This window comes from Pipistrellus hanaki (genome assembly GCF_964339955.1).
Source record: "Pipistrellus hanaki genome assembly, chromosome: 18".
Lineage (NCBI taxonomy): Eukaryota > Metazoa > Chordata > Mammalia > Chiroptera > Vespertilionidae > Pipistrellus > Pipistrellus hanaki.
The window spans coordinates 10,242,050-10,260,402 of NC_140520.1; the positions used below are offsets into that span (position 1 = coordinate 10,242,050).

The window sequence follows — 18,353 nt, forward strand, 5'->3', positions numbered from 1 at the left end:
CTGCATCGTGCCTTTGGGTCTCGCCCAGTTCCCAACCCTTAGCAGTGACACTCATTGAATGTTAATCAACACTGGGGTTACCAACGGAAGGCTGAGAGGTCTCCTCAACCCTGCCCACGCGCGGACCACAGCTCTCTCCGACCAATGCAATGGTGGAACTCCTATTACATTTTTAAAGATCTCCCGAGGAAGAGAAGATCCCCTCAGCAAGCCATTCCAACGGCTAACTACTCTTCCTCGCCTTGTGTTTAGGCAGCCAAATGTTGAAAAGCAATTTCTGCACACATCCCTGCAGAGTTGTACAGTTTCTGTTCACAGTGGGAGAAATATGCTTCATATTACTCTTTCTCTGCCAAATTACAATACAGCCCCACCGGAATGACACAGGCTTGTTATTATACTAGTAGAGATCTGAAGATATGGTACCCTGGGTAGCTGCCTGGACAGGCTGCCAGGCTGCTCGGCAAACCAATCAAAGGACTCTTGCTCCCCTCCGAGCCCCTGAATCCTCAGATTGGTTCACCTTAGGTGACCCTCCCCACCCTCCCCGGCGGGTTCCTGGGTCCTACCATCATTGTGTAGGAAGGACATTATTCCTAGGACTCTAGGTCCTATTTTTACCTTCATGGGATCAGTCTGAAGAACAGCTGTCTGAGAGAAGATGACAATCCTACAGAAAGACGTGTGAGGACGCTCACAAGCTTACCTGTGGGCCTGAGTTCCAGTTCTGTCACGCCCGATGTCCCTTCGCCAAGCTTGTACCCGGTGCCATTGGCAGACAAGAGCCACTCCTGCACCGCGCAGCGGTATCTGCCCCGATCGCTGTCTTCCACGTTCAGGATGTGTAGCCGGAACGTGTCAGGGGAAACTTTCTCGGCGTAGAATTTCCGTTTCCTCCGAGGGGTATGAAATCCATCCCCATATTTGACAACGTTGGTTTGGTCCAGCTCCAGGATCCTCAGCCAGGACGCATTAGAGGAAATGGGCGAGAAGTACCAAGTAACAGCCAGCGGCAGGTGCCCAGGGGTCCTGGATAAGACGCTACATTCCACGGCGGTGTTGGAGTTGATGGCAAGCTCTTGGACTTGACTGCTGGAATTCACTGTTAGCTTGCTCTCTAAATGAAAAGGGTGGAAACAGATACATGTTTTACTTTGTTGGAAGACAGAATTTCAAGGCAGAAGATACACACGAAGAGGCCAACTAGAGCCATACCACAACATCCTTCAGTGGTGTGAACATCCAGCAGCCCTACCGACGGCTCACTCAACCTCCGACAACTCACTGCCTGACAAAGCGGCCTATTCCATCTTCAGACAGCTCTGCCACTAGAAAATTCTTTCTGATATCAAGGTGAGTTTTTACCTTTCCACAACCTCTATCCCCTGGTCCTGCTTTTACCCTTGCCCAGGGGGAGGGGACAGGCGGGTGGGACAGTAAGGAACAGTCATACAGAAAAGCCCAATCTCTTCTACAGGATAGCTAGCGCCTCAGTGTTTAAGCACAGACATCTTCTCTTCTGTAGCCTTTATAGCTCAAAGGGAGAGAAAGTTCTTTGTGTGTTCACTAACCAGCGTACTCCTGGATTTACCATTTGCCGGTCTAATGGTATCTGCCTTCAAACATGGGTAAACAAAAGGAAGTTGTATGTGGGCTATTAAAATTGTGCGTCTCAAAGGAAGAAACCCATGGAGTGACAAAAAGAGAAAAGATTTATATGTCTCTTTGCAGCCACTCAGTTGTGGGAATATCACACACATGGAATCAACTATCCTATAACCCCAACAGCTTTTCTGCTTTGTCAGAAGGATGAATGATAAAGCCTGGCTTCCAGATCTTATTCTAACTTCATGTTGACATCGCTGATTCTACTTTTGTAGCTGCTTATTGGTGCTGGTCTTCCTTCAGTAAGCATGTATTAGGCACATACTATGTTATGTGCTAGACGAGTGGTCGGCAAACTCATTTGTCCACAGAGCCAAATAGCAACAGTACAACGACTGAAATTGCTTTTGAGAGCTAAATTTTTTAAACTTAAACTAATGCCACTTCTTCAAAATAGACTCACCCAGGCCGTGGTATTTTGTGGAAGAACCACCCTCAAGGGGCCAAACAGCTGCATGTGGCTTGTGAGCCACAGTTTGCCGATCATGGTGCTAGACTATTCCAGGCTCTGTGGATACCTCCCCTCGGTGGGTTCACAGCCCAGAGGGAAGGACTAGTGCAAGGACAGGGGCGTAGAGCTTACAGGATTGTGTCACCCAAGCAGGACAGAGGAATGCAGGAGTAGCCACCAAAGCACAGCCCAGGACCCCCTCACCCAAATGTGGGAGTGAGGGAAACTTCCTGCAGGAAATAGCTCTAAGCTAAGTCGTAAGGGTTCCTAGGAATTAGACTGATGGAGAAGGAGTTAGGAAATCCTATACAAAAGAAGCAACTTGAACAAAGACTTTGAAAATGAGAGAGAACATAGCGTATTGGGGGAACTGCAAGTAATTCAGTGTGGCTGGGGTTCAGATTCAAGACGGAACGTGGAAGGAGATGATGCCGGAGCGACATACCATGTACCACATGATCAAGGAAGGACCTTGCGGGTTGTGCTATGGGAGTGTGGACAGGAGGTGAACACGGAGGCGTTGTGGTTGACTCGGGCTTCGCATGTGGGTCACTGGTGGGCGATGGGGACATAAAGAACAATGGAGGAGAAGTAGCTTTGGAGGGATAGTAATGGTGCATTTATGTTTTGACATGTTGGGTGTAGACATGTCTTGGAGACAGCTACACAGACGTGTCCAGAGATCAGAAGAGAAGTCTTTCAAAATAATGGGTCTGGGAGTCGGCAGGACATAGGTTGACTCCAGGGTAGGAATAAGCCCACTTCAGGAGAGTGTATAGAATGAGAAGAGAGCAAGCTGAGGAGGCAACCCAAAGGGAATAACCAGCGGAGGAGGAGAATTCTGCAAAACAGAACGAGAAGGAGCAGTCGGAGTGTCAGGAGGGAAACCAAGAAAATCTTGTAACATGAGGTCAAGAAAAAGAGAAGTTTCAAGAAGAAAGGCTTGGCCAACAATTTCAAAATCCACAGAAAGGACAAGTACATTGAGGCATGAGGTAATCAACAAGGAGAACGTGACCGTTACCAAAACCATTGCTGAGCAGCAGACAGAACAGTGAGAGCCACGCCGTTGGAGCATCTGCTCAGTGTGTCGGGCACTGTGCTAGGCACATTATGGAAGCCACCGCCTTCATATTGTACATTAGCCGTTTCCAGGTGAGCTAACAAGGCTTGGGCAGGTTAAGTGACCTGGCCAAAGCTATGCTGCTAAACAGTACTTGTCAGACCTAGGTGACCTCAAAGGCTCTCGAACATTCTTCCCTAAGAGAACGAAAGGCATGAAAGAAAATCCTCGACACAGCAGGACTTGGTCTGGGTTTGTCTTGCTTTTAACCTCTATGCTCTATTAGGAACTGATAAGGTAAATTATATTCGCCAATAACCATAAATTCTCTAACTCATCCATCAACCCATTAAAAATAAGTGGATAAATATATTCTGATGACATTTACATGATCCACACCCTAGCGGTCCCTGCTGTGCCATGTGGCACCCTTGGGTTGCTGGCAGCTGGGGACTTGTGGAAAATGGAGAAGGAGCATGGAGGAACCGTGATTATCAGTCAGTGTGGAACTATTTCAATGTTTTAACAGCTAACATGGTCATTTCTGTGCATACTAACACAGGGTTCGCCTAGATATTGCTTATATGTGGTGCTGACATATGCAGTACAAACACAGGGAGAGGAATTTCGTGTTTTAATTCTATAACTTACCCAAAGTGGAAATAGTATTTTCTTTCTTTCTTTCTTTTTTAATATATTTTTTTATTGATTTTTGTACAGAGTGGAAGGGAGAGAGATAGAGAGTCCGAAACATCAATGAGAGAGAGTCATCGATCAGCTGCCTCTTGCACACCCCCTACTGGGGATATGCCCGCAACCAAGGTACATGCCCTTGACCGGAATCGAACCCAGGGTCCTTCAGTCCCCAAGCTGACGCTTTATCCATTGAGCCAAACCGGTCCCGGCAGTATTTTCTTTTTAAAGCAGGGATTGGCCCAGCTGATGTTGTTCAGTGGTTAGAGCATTAGCTCACGCACCCAAGGGTCCCGGGTTTGATTCCCGGCCAAAGGCACAGACCTCGGTTGCAGGTTTGATCCCCAGCTCCAGTCAGGGCATGTGTGGGAGGCAACCAATCGATGTGTGTGTGTGTGTGTCTCTCTGTCTCTATCTCTCTGTCTCTCTCCCCCTCATTCCCTTCCATTCTCTCTAAAAAATTAAGGGAAAAAAATATTCTCAGGTGAGGTTAAAAAAAAAAAAAAAAGCAGGGATTAATTCAGAGTCGTGGTTACCTGGTAAAGAGATGACTATCCTCAGGGGGTGAGAGCTGGCAGAAGCCCTCGCCGGGCTGTTCGTGGGCAGGGAATTTCTGTCATAAACCTCCACCGTACACTGATACACTCCCGCCTCCGCCTCGGTGGCATCGTGGATTGAGAGTTGAGAGCGGAACGAAGACTGTGAAATCTTTGTCCTCCTTTGGAACTGGGACGGGAAGTCCCCCCATTCGATCGTGCCGTTATGAGTGACTCGAAGGAGGCGGTGAGAGACTTGAGAGCCAGCTGGCTGGAACTGCCACGTCACGGTGAGCGGTACCTGGAGGTCGGAGTAGCCGGCCCCCACGATGCAGGCCAGGTCCACGGTGTTGGTTAACTTCACTTGCGGTTGACGGCTCATCAGACTGACTTGTAAACTGGACGCTGTGGGCAGAAATGCAAAAACGCAATTTGTAATTATGTTTATCAAACCCGAGTCCAGACCCGCCGAGCTTCCTAGGCACCGCCTCTGCACACAGGACCATCATTCATCCCTGGGGAGTACCAAGTATTTGGGGGTTAGATGCTGATTCCCAGTACAGTCTGTCCTGATCGCTGACCTCCTTTTTCCCAAGTTGAGTCTCTTCTCAGAGCGTCCTCAGCAGAGACAACAAACAGGCAGTGTCTGTCCAGCCGGCTGCTCAGACAGCTGCCCCTGAGTCGGTGGCTGGCCCCCTTCCCTTCCCCCCACCCACGGGTGCAGTACACCCTTCGGCACACGCTCGGCAGACTGTCATCCAGGGCTGCAGCTGTCAAAAGCTGAGGGTACGGGACTCAGCTCCACTTAGCATATCTCTTCTGTGAGTCTACTCCCATTCCCAGGATTTCCTTTTTAGCCTTGAATGACAACTTACAAGTTGTACCTTAAAGATGATCTTGATAGCCCTAAATGGTTTGGCTCAATGGATAGAATATCGGTCTGTGGACCAAGAGGTCCCAGGTTTGATTCTGGTCAGGGGCATGTACCTTGGTTGCAGGCACATCTCCAGTAGGAGGTGTGCAGGAGGCAGCTGATTGATGTTTCTCGCTCATTGATGTTTCTAGCACTCTATCCCTCTTCCTTCCTCTCTGTGGGAAATCAATAAAATATATTTTTTTAAAAAGAGTTTGATAAAATTAAAACAAGAATATATTTAAAATAATAATAATAATAATAAAAGATGATTTTTGTCGAAACTGGTTTGGCTCAGTGGATAGAGTGTTGGCCTGCGGACTGAAGGGTCCCAGGTTCGATTCCGGTCAACGGCATGTACTTGGGTTGCTGGCGCATCCCCAGTGGGGGGTGTGCAAGAGGCAGCTGATCGATGTTTCTCTCTATCCCTCTCTCTTCCTCTCTTTAAAAAATCAATAAAATATATTTTTTTTTAAAAAAGAGAGATGATTTTTATAGCACTGACCGGTTTGCTCAGTGGATAGAGCATCAGCCTGTAGACTGAAGGGTCCTGGATTCAATCACACTCAAGGGCATGGACCCCGGTTGCAAGCTCCATCCCAGGCACGTGAAGGAGGCAACCAATCAATGTAAGATTGATGTTTTTCTCTCTTTTTTTTCTCCCTCTCCCTTCCATTCTTTCTAAAAACCAGTGGGAAAATATCCTCAGGTGAGGATTTAAAAAAAGAAAGAAAAAAAAGATGGTTTTTATAAAGAGGCGTGAACTTTGGAGATTAACTTTGGAGATACGCTCTGTGTGCTGGTACACGCACCTTCACTAGGGGACTCAGGATGAGACCCCATCGGATACCACCCCACCTCACTGCGAGAGGTACTGACGATTTCAGAAAAGGATTTCTTTGACCCTTACCCAGAGATTTCACAGTGATGGACATCTTCTGCGTCCAGCTCAGGCCTCCGGCCTGGCTCCGGCTCCTCTCGAACACTCTGCACTCGTAGGTGCCGCTGTCTGTGACCGTGGTGGAGGTGATCTCCAGCCGGAAGGTGGCCCAGTCCGTCTTCTCCAGCCTGGCCCGGCTGTGGTGAGGGGGTGTCCCATAGGAGGCACTCAGCTGCACGGTGCCGTCCTGCTCCATGCCAGCCACAAACTCTGGCTGCGTCTGGCCCTGTGGCACATGCCACCAGCTCACGGACAGGAGACTCTCAGCTCCGTCTGCCTTGCAGAGGAGGGTGAGCGCCTCTCCTTCCCACATGTCTTGCTGCTTATTCTGGGTAGACACGGCCACACTTCTTGCTGTGGATTACAGGTTTTAGAAGAAAAAATTATTTCTTTTAAAAAATATTTTTATTAATTCCAGAGAGGAAGGGAGAGAGAGATCGGGGGGGGGGGGGGGGGGGGGAGAGAAACATCAATGATGAGCAAGAATCATTCATGGACTGTCCTGCATCCCCTACATTGGTGATCCAGCCTGCAACCTGGGCATGTGCCCTGATGGGGGAATCAAATCACAACCTCCTGGTTCAACCACTGAGCCACACCAGCTGGGCAAGAAAAAAATTATTTCAAGGAAATGAAATATTTTCTAAATCACAGTGAGATCTCATTCATTAGGACGTGACTAGTTAGTGACAAATGAGACCAGGCTGCTTGCTCCTGTACCACCTCAGAAAAAAAAAAAAAAAAAGACTTGCTGAATGCTTTAAAGGTGGAAACAAGAGAGCAGAAAGGATATTAGAGGAGTCTGTTTACACTTAAACAACGGATAATGTGCCCTCTTGTTAGCAGTGTGTTAAATCAGCTCTTCCTTCAGAACGTCTGGTTGGAAAACATCTGGCAATATTTTGTTAAATTCATTAGGGGGAATGTGTGACCCTGAAAGTAACGAAGCTGTGTTTATTTAAATTTTTAGTTCTTTGGAATTCAGACTAGCACAGTTTATTTTTTATTTTACTTTATTTTTTTAATATATTTTATTGATTTTTTACAGAGAGGAAGGGAGAGAGATAGAGAGTTAGAAACATCGATGAGAGAGTCATCGACCAGCTGTCTCTTGCACACCTCCCACTGGGGATGTGTCCACAACCAAGGTACATACCCTTGACTGGAATTGAACCCAGGACCCTTTATTCCGCAGGCCGACGCTCTAGTCACTGAGCCAAACCGGTTTCGGCTGGCCTAGCACAGTTTAAAATGACCTTTTCTCTCCCTACTCACCTTCCCCTAACTAGCATGTGTTTTGAACAGGGAAGGAGTATTGCTAATAGGATTTCTCTTCACAATACTCCCATTAAAAACAATTACTTGGGGGAAAACCCATATGTACAGATATATTTCTCTTTTTCAAATTACATGTAATATATATGTGGTGTTGGCTGAAGGGAGATCCTTCTTTTAAATTACAGTGTCAAACTGTAAATGCGAATCTGGCTCCCAGATGGGAAATTCAAGATGTGTAGGAATGCAGACATTCACTCAACAGCCACTTCCTGTGCAAGCCCTGGTCCTGGGTGCATCGTAGGCAAAGCAAAGAGAGCTCAGGAGCTCATGCACCGGAGGCAGTCCAGCCTCAGGCTGAGGGCCCAGGTCTCTGGAGTCAGAATGATCTTGGGCAACATAGCTGACCTCTGTGAGCCTCAGCTTTCTTTGCTGTAAATATAAGGGTAATAACGGCACCCACCTTCTCACATTGTTGAGAGAACTAAATGAATGGCACGTGCGAAGGGCTTCGCCTCGCTGGCAAGGGAAAGTGCCCAGTGAAGGTTAGCTGTTAGCGTCAGTATGTTATAATAGACACTTTGTGAAAAGAGGGTGGTTCAGAGCCAAAGGAGGAAAATGAAAAAGAACTGGTGCTGGAAATCTGAATAGCATCTAACTGAATTTGCAAATTGTTCTTCCCTGCTGTGGACGTAGTTCAGTCTTCTGCTGTATACACACACACACACACACACACACACACACTAGAAGCCCGATGCATGAAATTTGTGCAAGGGCCTTGGCCCCTGGCCTCTGCCTCAGCCCCTGCCACCACTGCTGCTGCTGCCGCTGCAGCTTTGTCCCAGCTTTGCCCCGGCTTTGTCCAGAAGGTCATCAGGGACATCCGGCCAAAACTGGTTTGGCTCAGTGGATAGAGTGTCGGCCTGCAGACTGAAGGGTCCCAGGTTCGATTACCGTCAAGGGCATGTACCTTGGTTGTGGGCACATCCCCAGTAGGTGTGCAGGAGGCAGCTGATCGATGTTTCTCTCTCATTGATGTTTCTAACTCTCTATCCTTCTCCTTTCCTCTCTGAAAAAAATCAATAAAATATATTTTTTTAAAAAAAGGACATCCGGCCGAGACCGGTTTGGCTCAATGGATAGAGCGTCGGCTTGGGGACTGAAGGGACCCAGGTTCGATTCCGGTCAGGGGCATGTACCTTGGCTGCGGGCATATCCCCAGTAGGGGGTGTGTAAGAGGCAGCTGATCGATGACTCTCTCTCATCGATGTTTCTAGCTCTCTATCTCTCTCCCTTCCTCTCTGTACAAAATCAATAAAATATATTTAAAAAAAGGACATCCGGTCTAATTAGCATATTATGCTTTTATTATAATAGATGTATATAAGTTACAAAGGCAGAATTATATATATTTTATACATTTGGAAACTTGTTTCCAAATTTTGGGTATTAGAAGCATGATTATATTTCCATTTCTGGCAAGTTAAAAATAGTCATAACTGAAGCTTAGAAATGAGAGAGAAAATGATTGCTCATAATCTCACTACTCTAATATAACCATTATGGTAACTAATGCATGTAGAAAGCTATTGTTCCAGGGACTGGACTAGACCTGCCCTGACTTCAGAAGACCCGCAAGCAACTCTACCTTCATGTCTCGGGAGGACTGTAAGCGACAAGACAAGACTGTATCCCAGACACTGAGCTGCAGGGAGAGAAGGTCCCCTCTCCAGGATGCAGATAAGGGGAATCTCAGAAAATCACTGGGCTGCAGCTTTTATCTGATGAACCCTTTTTTCCTGAATTCCAAACGCCTTACCTATTTTCTCCTGAATTCTAAGCCCTTTACCTACAATTTTTTTCTCCTTATGAAAAGGGTGGCTTGAAATGAGATGTAAGGTGGACTTTTTAGGATACATAGCCTGCGTCTTCTCAGATCACGGCCGTCTGAATAAAGCGCCCACAAAGAGTCAGTCCTTGTATTGATTCTGGTAGTGACAGGTAGCACTGAGCCTGACTTTTCCAGTTTCAGTAGTGAGTCTCCTCCTTCTGCTTAAAATGCTCATAGAAGGATACAACTCTGCTCCTATTTCAAATAATGGCTTGATTTTTATTATTATTTTTTAATTGATTTTTTAGAGAGAGGGGAAGAGGGAGAAAAGAGAGAGAGAGACATAGATGTGAGAAACATTGACCGGTTGCCTGCCATAGGAACACACAACCTAGGCATGTGCCCTGACTGGGAATCGAACCTGCCACCTTTTGGTACAGACCAACGGAACAACGTTCTATCCAACTCAGCCACACCGGCCAGGGCTGGCTTGGCTTTTAAAACTTCGTCTGCAATAGGATCCTTAATAAATATGCTAAATACTCTTTCTGTTTCTCCATATCGGGCCCATTTTGGGCTTTAGCCTGCACAGAGGACTGTGTTTAGCTTTAGAAGACCACCCTACTGGTAAGCTTAGGCTCTGCAGACCATGAAATACACCGATAGGCCCTTTGGCACCGATTCCCCATTCTGGGCTTAAGAAAGGTCACAGATACGCTCTGGGGAAAATTGAGATGCACAAAGCAGAGGCTTAGCTCTGTGTAAATATGTAAACCGCCCACATCCTTTTCCTTGATTCCTAGAAAGTTAAACGAAATGTTTGGTGTGAAAACTAACACCAACGCACTTCCTGGCTTGCCACTCGAGGCCAGCGCTTCTGTGTCTTCATTCCTAGATGTCTCCCATGAGCAAGTACAACGAGGATGTCTTAACTTTTCGTTTGCTTTTGGTTTTTGTTTTCAGGCAAAATTAATCTTTCTAGACTTTGAATATAATACTCAGCCCAGAGGATCCTAATTCAGCCAGCCCTCTACAACCATAGATTCCTCATCTGCTGATTCAACCAACTGTGGGCTGAAAATATTACACACACACACACACACACACACACACACACACACACGTTATTACTGTACTTGATGTGTACTATGGAGTTAGGCCTAAGAAGGTGGTATTTGTAAACTTTTTTCCTTGTCATTCCTCCCTAAACAACACAGAATAACAACTGTTATTACAGAATTATGTAAAAAACAGAATTACATAATATTTACATTGCATTAAGTATTATAAGTAACCTGGAGGTGATTTAAAAAGTACATAGGAGGGTGTGCACAGGTTATAGGCAAATACTATGCCATTTTATATAAGGAACTTGAGCATCCATGGATTGTGGTATCTGTGAGGGGTCCTGGACACCGAGGGACCACTGTATTAATTGCATATTTATCCACTTTCTCTCCACACAAAAGCACTGACTATTTAAACATGTCTAAGGCCATCCAACCTCCACAAGTGAAGTGAGAGCTGAGTGGCCTTTCTAATCTCATGCCTACAGATTCTCAGACCCATTAGACAGACATCTTCCCACATCACAGCAAAGTGCAGGGAGCAGGGCCTGTGTACTACCATTTCTCCCTTCATTTCTTTGGTGAGCCATGCTTTGGTACAGAATTATGATTTTAAAAAAGAAAAAGAAAAAAAAAAGACTTAGACCTGGACCCTATGGCTGGTTAAGATAATCAAGGCTTGACAAAGGGCGCCTGAATGATGGAGGAGTGTGGGGTGTAATGTGGGTGTTCATTCCCAGGAAGAAGCAAAGTGGAGCTTTTTCCTCTTAACCTACTCACATCACACACACACACAACTACAGAAGACAGAGGGCTCCATTCAGGTGCTCTCGGCTTGAAGAAAAAGCCAATGTGTAAAATTAGGGCTGCCAGCAAATAGAATCAAAGGATCTAGGATAGCAAGAAAGGACCTAATTGTATGTCATTATTTTACACTTGAGGAAGTGGAGATTTAGAGAAAGAGAGCGGAGCATCCACGGTCATGACCCATATAACGGCTCGAGAACGGGACTTGGGCCCAGCCAGCATGGCTCAGTGGCTGAACACCGACCTATGAACCAGGAGGTCACAGTTCGATTCCCATCAGGGCACATACCCGGGCTGCCGGCTCCATCCTCGGCAGGGGGTGTGCAGGAGGCAGCCGATCAGTGACTCTCTCATCACTGATGTTGCTCTCTCTCCCTCCCTTTCCATTCCTCTCTGAAATCAATAAAAATATATTAAATTAAAAAAGAAAGAAAGAAAGAAAGAAAGAAAGAAAGAAAGAAAGAAAGAAAGAAAGAAAGAACAGAGCTCAGGTCTTTGGTGAGTTTGGTGCTTTTCTGTTCTTCCCCACAAAATGGCCTGATTGACACCTGACTCTTCAGGAGATCTCTCTCCACCGTGCCCCCGAGGCAGCCTACACTAACGAAGGAGAGGATCTGAAAGCAGCCCGGCCGGGCCTGGTCTGACTTCACTTACCTGCCGGCTTCCTCAGGTGCACGTGACGGTCCGGGGATTGCTTTCTCTGAAGCTGTTGCCAGGAGCCCAGCGGAGCCCTCGTCATCTCGGCCACAGCGCATCCGTAGGCGCCTTCATCCTCTGGGCCCGCAGCGAAGATCTTGAGAGAGAAAGCCTTGGGGTTCAACTTAGAAACCTGGAGTTGTCCTCGACTTGCTCTCTCGCTGTAGTCTTTCTTCAGGCCCAGCACGCCACCGGCGCCGACGCGGGCCACTTCCACGCCGTTGAGGAACCAGACGCCCTGAAGCTGCGGGTCCCGGCCACCGCCCAGCACCAGGCACACCAGCTCTAAGGGTTTCCCTTCCGTGAACGTGCCCTCGGCCGTGAGGTTGACTTGAAAATCTCTCACTAGGAAACAAACGCAAGGCAGGTAGTTAGAGAGGCCACCGCCTCAGTCCCTTCGCTAGCAGAGAGAGATGGCAGCCCCAGAAGGACAGTGCAAGGAGTGAATGCCATGTTGGGGTTCAATCCTGAGGAGGAGGTAGGCAGGAGAAATGCCTACCATCAAAAACGCCCTTGCCTATTTCTTAAATCACACAGAAAGAACAGCATACCTGTCCTCCAAATGCAACCCTATTAAGCAGGATGTGTGTATGGCTGTATACAGTATGTAGCGATGTGTTTTTTAAATGAAAAAAAATATGTCAGATTTTATACTATGTTGAATTACTAGAAATTGTGATTTTATTTTTTTTATTTTTGCTCTATATTTTGGCTGAGAGTATCCAGTGGAGTTTTCCTAAGTTAAAAGCACATGTGGCCCTGACTGGTTTGGCTCAGTGGATAGAGCGTCGGCCTGCGGACTGAAAGGTCCCAGGTTCGATTCCGGTCAGGGACATGTACTTTGGTTGCGGGCACATCCCCAGTGAGAAGTGTGCAGGAGGCAGCTGATTGGTATTTCTCTCTCATCGATGTTTCTAACTCTCTATCCCTCTCTCTTCCTCTCTATAAAAAAAATCAATAATAATAATAATTTTTTTAAAAGCACGTGGTATATGACAGGTTCACAGCCAATATTATTCTTAACAATAAAAAGCTGAAAGCTTTTCCTCTAAGATCAGGAGTAAGTCAAGAATGTCCACTCTTGCCACCGCTATTCCACATAGTACCGAAAGTCCTAACCAGAGCAATTATTCAGAAAAATACATAAATAAAAGGCATCCAAATCAGAAAAAAAAGAAGTAAAATCATCTGTAGAAACTCCAAAAGACTCCACTCAAAAACTGTTAAAACTAATACACAATTTCAGTAAACTTGCAGGATATAAAAAAAAAAAAAAATCAACCTCCAAAAATAATCTGTTGCATTTTTAGACACTAACAACAAACTATTAGAAAAAGAAATTTAAGAAAACATTCTTATTTACCATCGCAACAAAAATAAGAAAATGCCACCTGATGCAATCTACAGCGACTCTGCAGCCCAAGTGTCTGTGACACACCTGATTCCCAAGGCCACCTCCAGACAAAACCGGTTTGGCTCAGTGAATAGAGCGTTGGCCTGCGGACTGAAAGGTCCCAGGTTCAATTCCGGTCAAAGGCATGTACCTTGGTTGCACAACCCAGTGTGTGTGTGTGTGTGTGTGTGTGTGTGTGTGTGCAAGAGGCAGCTGATCGATATTTCTAACTCTCTATCCCTCTCTGTAAAAAAAATGAATAAAATATATATTTTAAAAAACCACAAAAATAAACACATAGTTATAAAAAAACAAAACAAAGGCCAGCTCCGCCGCTCGGCAGTGGGTTGACCTTGGGCAGAGCATTTGGCAAGTCTGAGGCTCAGGGTCCTTGCAGAGCCTGCCCAGAACAGCAACAACCCTGTTTCCACATACGGCTGTGCCATCGATCCAACTGTTCAACAGACCTTAGCCCATGCAAACCGTCCTGCGGACAGAGCCCAACACTCACTGTCTTTCTTCTATTTATGCTTCCCGGATGACAGAAAGGAAAATTCACTCAAGCTTTCAGGGAAAATATTTTTAGATTCAACAAAAGATCAGAAGAAAACAAGAAGTGATCCCATCAATACCCACTGCCAGCATATTCATTTTCTGAGACGATAATTACCTGCTGGCTGGACGCTCAAGGTGGTTGGATCCGTCTGCTTTTTTGCAATGAAAGTCCAGGTTCCATCCGGATCCTGAATCCATTCGGTCGCCTCGCAGAACAGCCGGCCTTGGTCGGAGGGCTGCAGGCTCCCCAGGGACAGCCTGAAGGTGGCGGCCCCCAGCTTGTCCAGCCGCACGGCGCCGCGGGCAAACCTCTCTGCGAACAAGGGTCCTGGGAGCAGCGTGAAATCCTTGGAGAGGGAAATGATCTCGGAGGCTGGGCTTCCTCCACCCTGCAGCAGGTGCCAGGCAACAGCCAGGTGGGTGTGCTGAGCCGTGGCTTTGGCTGCCTCGCAGGTGAGTTCTAACGGCTCACCTTCCTCCTTACTGAGGGTCTGGGGGCGCATGGTGGCGGAGAGGGTGTCTGGAATAACTGGAAGCAAACAAATTAACGGTAATTGGCCCAATGCCGGTCAGACTGGCCTGTTTAGAGGAAGATGGCGCCCTGAAAAGCACACACTTGGAAGCCACACGTGTTCCCTGTGGCCAATGCAGACGTTGGCATCTATGTGCATACGGTGGTTGGAACTCAGGAAAGCCAATGGCTCCCTGAGGCGCTGGTCCTGACTTTACGTGTGTGACGTAGGGTGTAACCAAATTTGCTTCTTGGACATAACGTATCTAAAGGGGAAAGCCCTGGGAGCTAGAAGACCGAGATTCTAATCCAAAATCTGTCCCTCTTTGGCCACGTGAAACGGAGCAAGTCACTTCCCTTCCTTGGGCCTTCACCTGCTCCTTTATACAATAACGTCCTGAAACCATCTGTGGTTATCTGCCATTCGGAGCCAACATGGGATATCTTCACAAAAGTGCCTTACCATTCTCTCCATCCTCAAAGGGAATGACAGAGCCTCAGCTTACGGGAAGGCAACGCTTAGATTTGATCAGTGGCATCTATTTCGTGCCAGGGACTGAAATAAACAACCCCTCCTCCTGGAGCTCAGAGGGAGGTGGTCACAGAAGCAGCCAGATACCACATAAATGGGTGAGTGCTAAGAATAATGGTGTGGCCGAAATTGGTTTGGCTCAGTGGATAGAGCATCAGCCTGCAGACTGAAAGGTCCCAGGTTTGATTCCCTTGGTTGTGGGCACATCCCCAGTAAGGGGTGTGCAGGAGGCAGCTGATCGATGTTTCTCTCTCATTGATGTTTCTAACTCACTATCCCTCTCTCTTCCTTTCTGTAAAAAATCAATTAAAAAAAAAAAAAAAAAAAAAGAATAGTGGTGTGAATAGAGCATTGGGATGAAAGAAAATTGGAACACGGCCTGCGACTGTCAGGGCAGGTTGCACAGGAGAGGTAATATCTCAACAGGGTCCTGAAGTATATGTAGGAGTTTGCTAGGCTGATAAAAGGGTGATAAGATATTCTAGGCCAGTGGTCGGCAAACCACGGCTCGCGAGCCACATGAGGCTCTTTGACCCCTTGAGTGTGGCTCTTCTACAAAATACCACATGCGGGCCTGCACATACAGTGCAATTGAAACTTCGTGGCCCATGCACCTAAGTCGGTTTTTGGCCTGGGCGAGTATATTTTGAAGAAGTGGCATTAGAACACTCAAGGGGCCAGAGAGCCACATGTGGCTCGCGAGCCATGGTTTGCCGACCACTGTTCTAAGCAAAGAGACCAAGTGGTAATTACAAGAACGATTACCTTCTCTCTCTTTGGGTAAATAGGCTGGAAAATGGTAGTTTGCAAATAAGCATTCCCAAATGAACGACTGACCACCTATAGCATTAATGCCAGCTCTTATCAAGTTAATATTCTGCCTCTAAGAGAAGACATAACCTGATGAGAGCTCTCCAAGCTTTGGCTGACGCCGTGGCTACTGTCAGTCTTTGGGTAGCTGTGGGGATGCCTTGGGAAGGCACACACTCTCTCAATCTTCAAGGCAAAGTTGATTGGAAACATGGAGAGCTTTCGTAAACATGAAATACCTATTTGTGATAAATTCCCCGACTGTCCAGAGAGGTGCATGGGCCATTTTGCCAAAGCAAACAGCACAATACAAAGCGATGTCACCCCGCAAGGCGTTGCGATGGATTCGGGCTGGCTAGCAGAGGGGGGCGTGCGGCTTACCAATGAGCGTCATCTTCGCGCTGTAACTCCCGTAGTATTTGCCATCCGTGTTCGGCGTGTGGCACTCATATTCACCAGAATCCTTCGCCTGCAGCTTGGAGATGTGCAACGAGGCGGCGTTGCCCTGGAGCCTCTCCACATAGACATCCCTGCTTGTTACCCGCGGCGCGTACACTGAGTAGGTGAAGCCCGCGTCCTGGGTGCTAACGATCTGGATCTCTCGGGTCGGGGCTGTGGGCAGGTACACAGACCACTGGAAATGCTGCTCCGCAGGTCCCTGGTGGCCAGTGACGTTGCAGCTGATGCTGACGGGGTAACCTTCAGCCCTAAACAGCGGTCCTTTCTGAACTGTTACTACTCTCTGGCCAATGCTGAGCTTAGCTTGCAAGTGGGAGAAAGGAAGGGGAATAAAAATAGATTAGTGTCACCGAAACCTGTTTGGATCAGTGGATAGAGCATCGGCCTGCGGACTGAAAGGTCCTGGGTTCGATTCCAGTCCAGGGCATGTACCTGGGTTACGGGCACATCCCCAATAGGGGGTGTGCAAGAGGCAGCTGATCGATGATTCTCTCTCATCGATGTTTCTAACTCTCCATCCCTCTCTCTTCCCTTCTGTAAAAAATAAATTATATATATATATATATATATATATATATATATATATATATATATATATATATTTTAAAAATAGATTAGTGTCCCAGCTCCCAACGTGCCGCCTTCGGCAGCTCCCTGTATTACAATACCCATATCTGGGATCGCACGTTATGAGCTGTAATAAAAAATAAGTGCACTGCAGATAAGCAGATATATTTCATGGCCCCTTTTATGAAATATATCTGTTTATCTGCAGTGCACTTATTTTAAAGTAAATATGATGTATGATGATTCACCTGTACATTTTTTTTTTTTTTTTTGGGTCGGGGGTGGATTCAGCAGGTACTTCCTAAGCCTCTAATTCCTGGGTGGCATTTCTCACCGCCATGATTGCTGGAGAGGCAGTCTCCAGCACTGCCATGGGGCCATGCTTTTTCCTGTGGGTTGGTTGGTCATTAGCACCTGGCCACATCGGATGCAAGATCGGCTAAAATTAGCACCTGGCGAGCTAGCAGTAGCACTTCCTTTCTATACTGTGGAGGGGGTTTTGTCTTGTAATTTTTTAAAGAGCCAATACAGCTTTATTTTTTTTTATTTTTTTTTAAAAAAGCTTCCTACTGTTGAATGTCAAGTCCCACAGGATCTGGAATCAGAATTTATTCTAGTACTTCCCTTACCCAGATTTTCACTGGGGACCACTATGGAATGTTTGGGGGGAAATCTCATGTATTAAATTTAAAGGAGAAGACATTATTGAATGGTAATATTTCCTCTGATAGACACAGTTTCAAAATCAAGCATTTTGCAGAAATCACAATGAGTTTACTATTATGTTGATATTAAAGGCTAGTTTGTGTTCCGGAAAAAACACAACAACAAAGAACAGATGACAGATGCCACAAGGGTGAGCTAGATCTCTCAGGAGGCCGAGGGCCAGCGGGAGGGGAGGGTGAGGTGGTGTGACCACAAGTCGGAGCGCTCATCTGAAGGAATTAGCAGGACGGAGTTCATAAGAAGTTCTGGGAGAAGCAGAGCACCTGCTAAATCGTGTGACCCTACAGGACAAAGGAAACTGAAGGGAAAACAGTGAGAGAAGGGAACAATGACATGACAGAGACCAGGATAAGGCTGAGAATAGAAATTCTGGAATGCAAACAATTCTGCTAGACACAGGGCAACAAACCAATGGGCAGAAGGAATCAGTCAACAAACTAAAAACTGCACGTGTGTGCTCAGGGCAAAACGGAAAAACAACTATCTAGCCAACTCATCGACCAACCACACACATTTCCAGTAATCATTGAAAATACACTTATGTATTCATAAGTTCTAATTTCATATGCATTTTATGTTTATATTATGCCTAGAAATAGAAGTTAGGGCAGCTGAGAGAATTTTAAATTATTACTTACCAAAGAAAATTATTCTACAGAGCCAGCCAGTCTTAGATGTGCACCTAGAAGGTGTGCACTGTGCCTCAGGCTACCGAGAGAGAGCACCCATGGCTGTACTGTTCATTACAACCCCAAACTAGAGGCCACCCATATGCCCACTGTCAAGTAGATGAACTCAGTACATCCATAAAGTGAAATAGTTGCAATAATATGAATAACTGTGTTTAGTAACAGATGCAAAAT

General features: G+C 46.5%; 1 protein-coding gene across 2 annotated transcripts in view; it reads right to left on the bottom strand.

The window, feature by feature from the left end:
• CD101 (CD101 molecule) overlaps positions 1-18,353 on the bottom strand; it is a 36,687-nt gene that overhangs the window by 12,119 nt on the left and 6,215 nt on the right. For both annotated transcript variants that reach the window (XM_084866392.1, XM_084866393.1), the window contains 6 exons: positions 16,120-16,500; positions 14,001-14,414; positions 11,896-12,282; positions 6,232-6,615; positions 4,409-4,813; positions 707-1,117 (listed from right to left, as the gene is read on the bottom strand). In XM_084866392.1, coding sequence (XP_084722518.1) covers positions 707-1,117; positions 4,409-4,813; positions 6,232-6,615; positions 11,896-12,282; positions 14,001-14,414; positions 16,120-16,500 — 2,382 coding nt within the window. The remainder of the gene's footprint in view (positions 1-706; positions 1,118-4,408; positions 4,814-6,231; positions 6,616-11,895; positions 12,283-14,000; positions 14,415-16,119; positions 16,501-18,353) is intronic.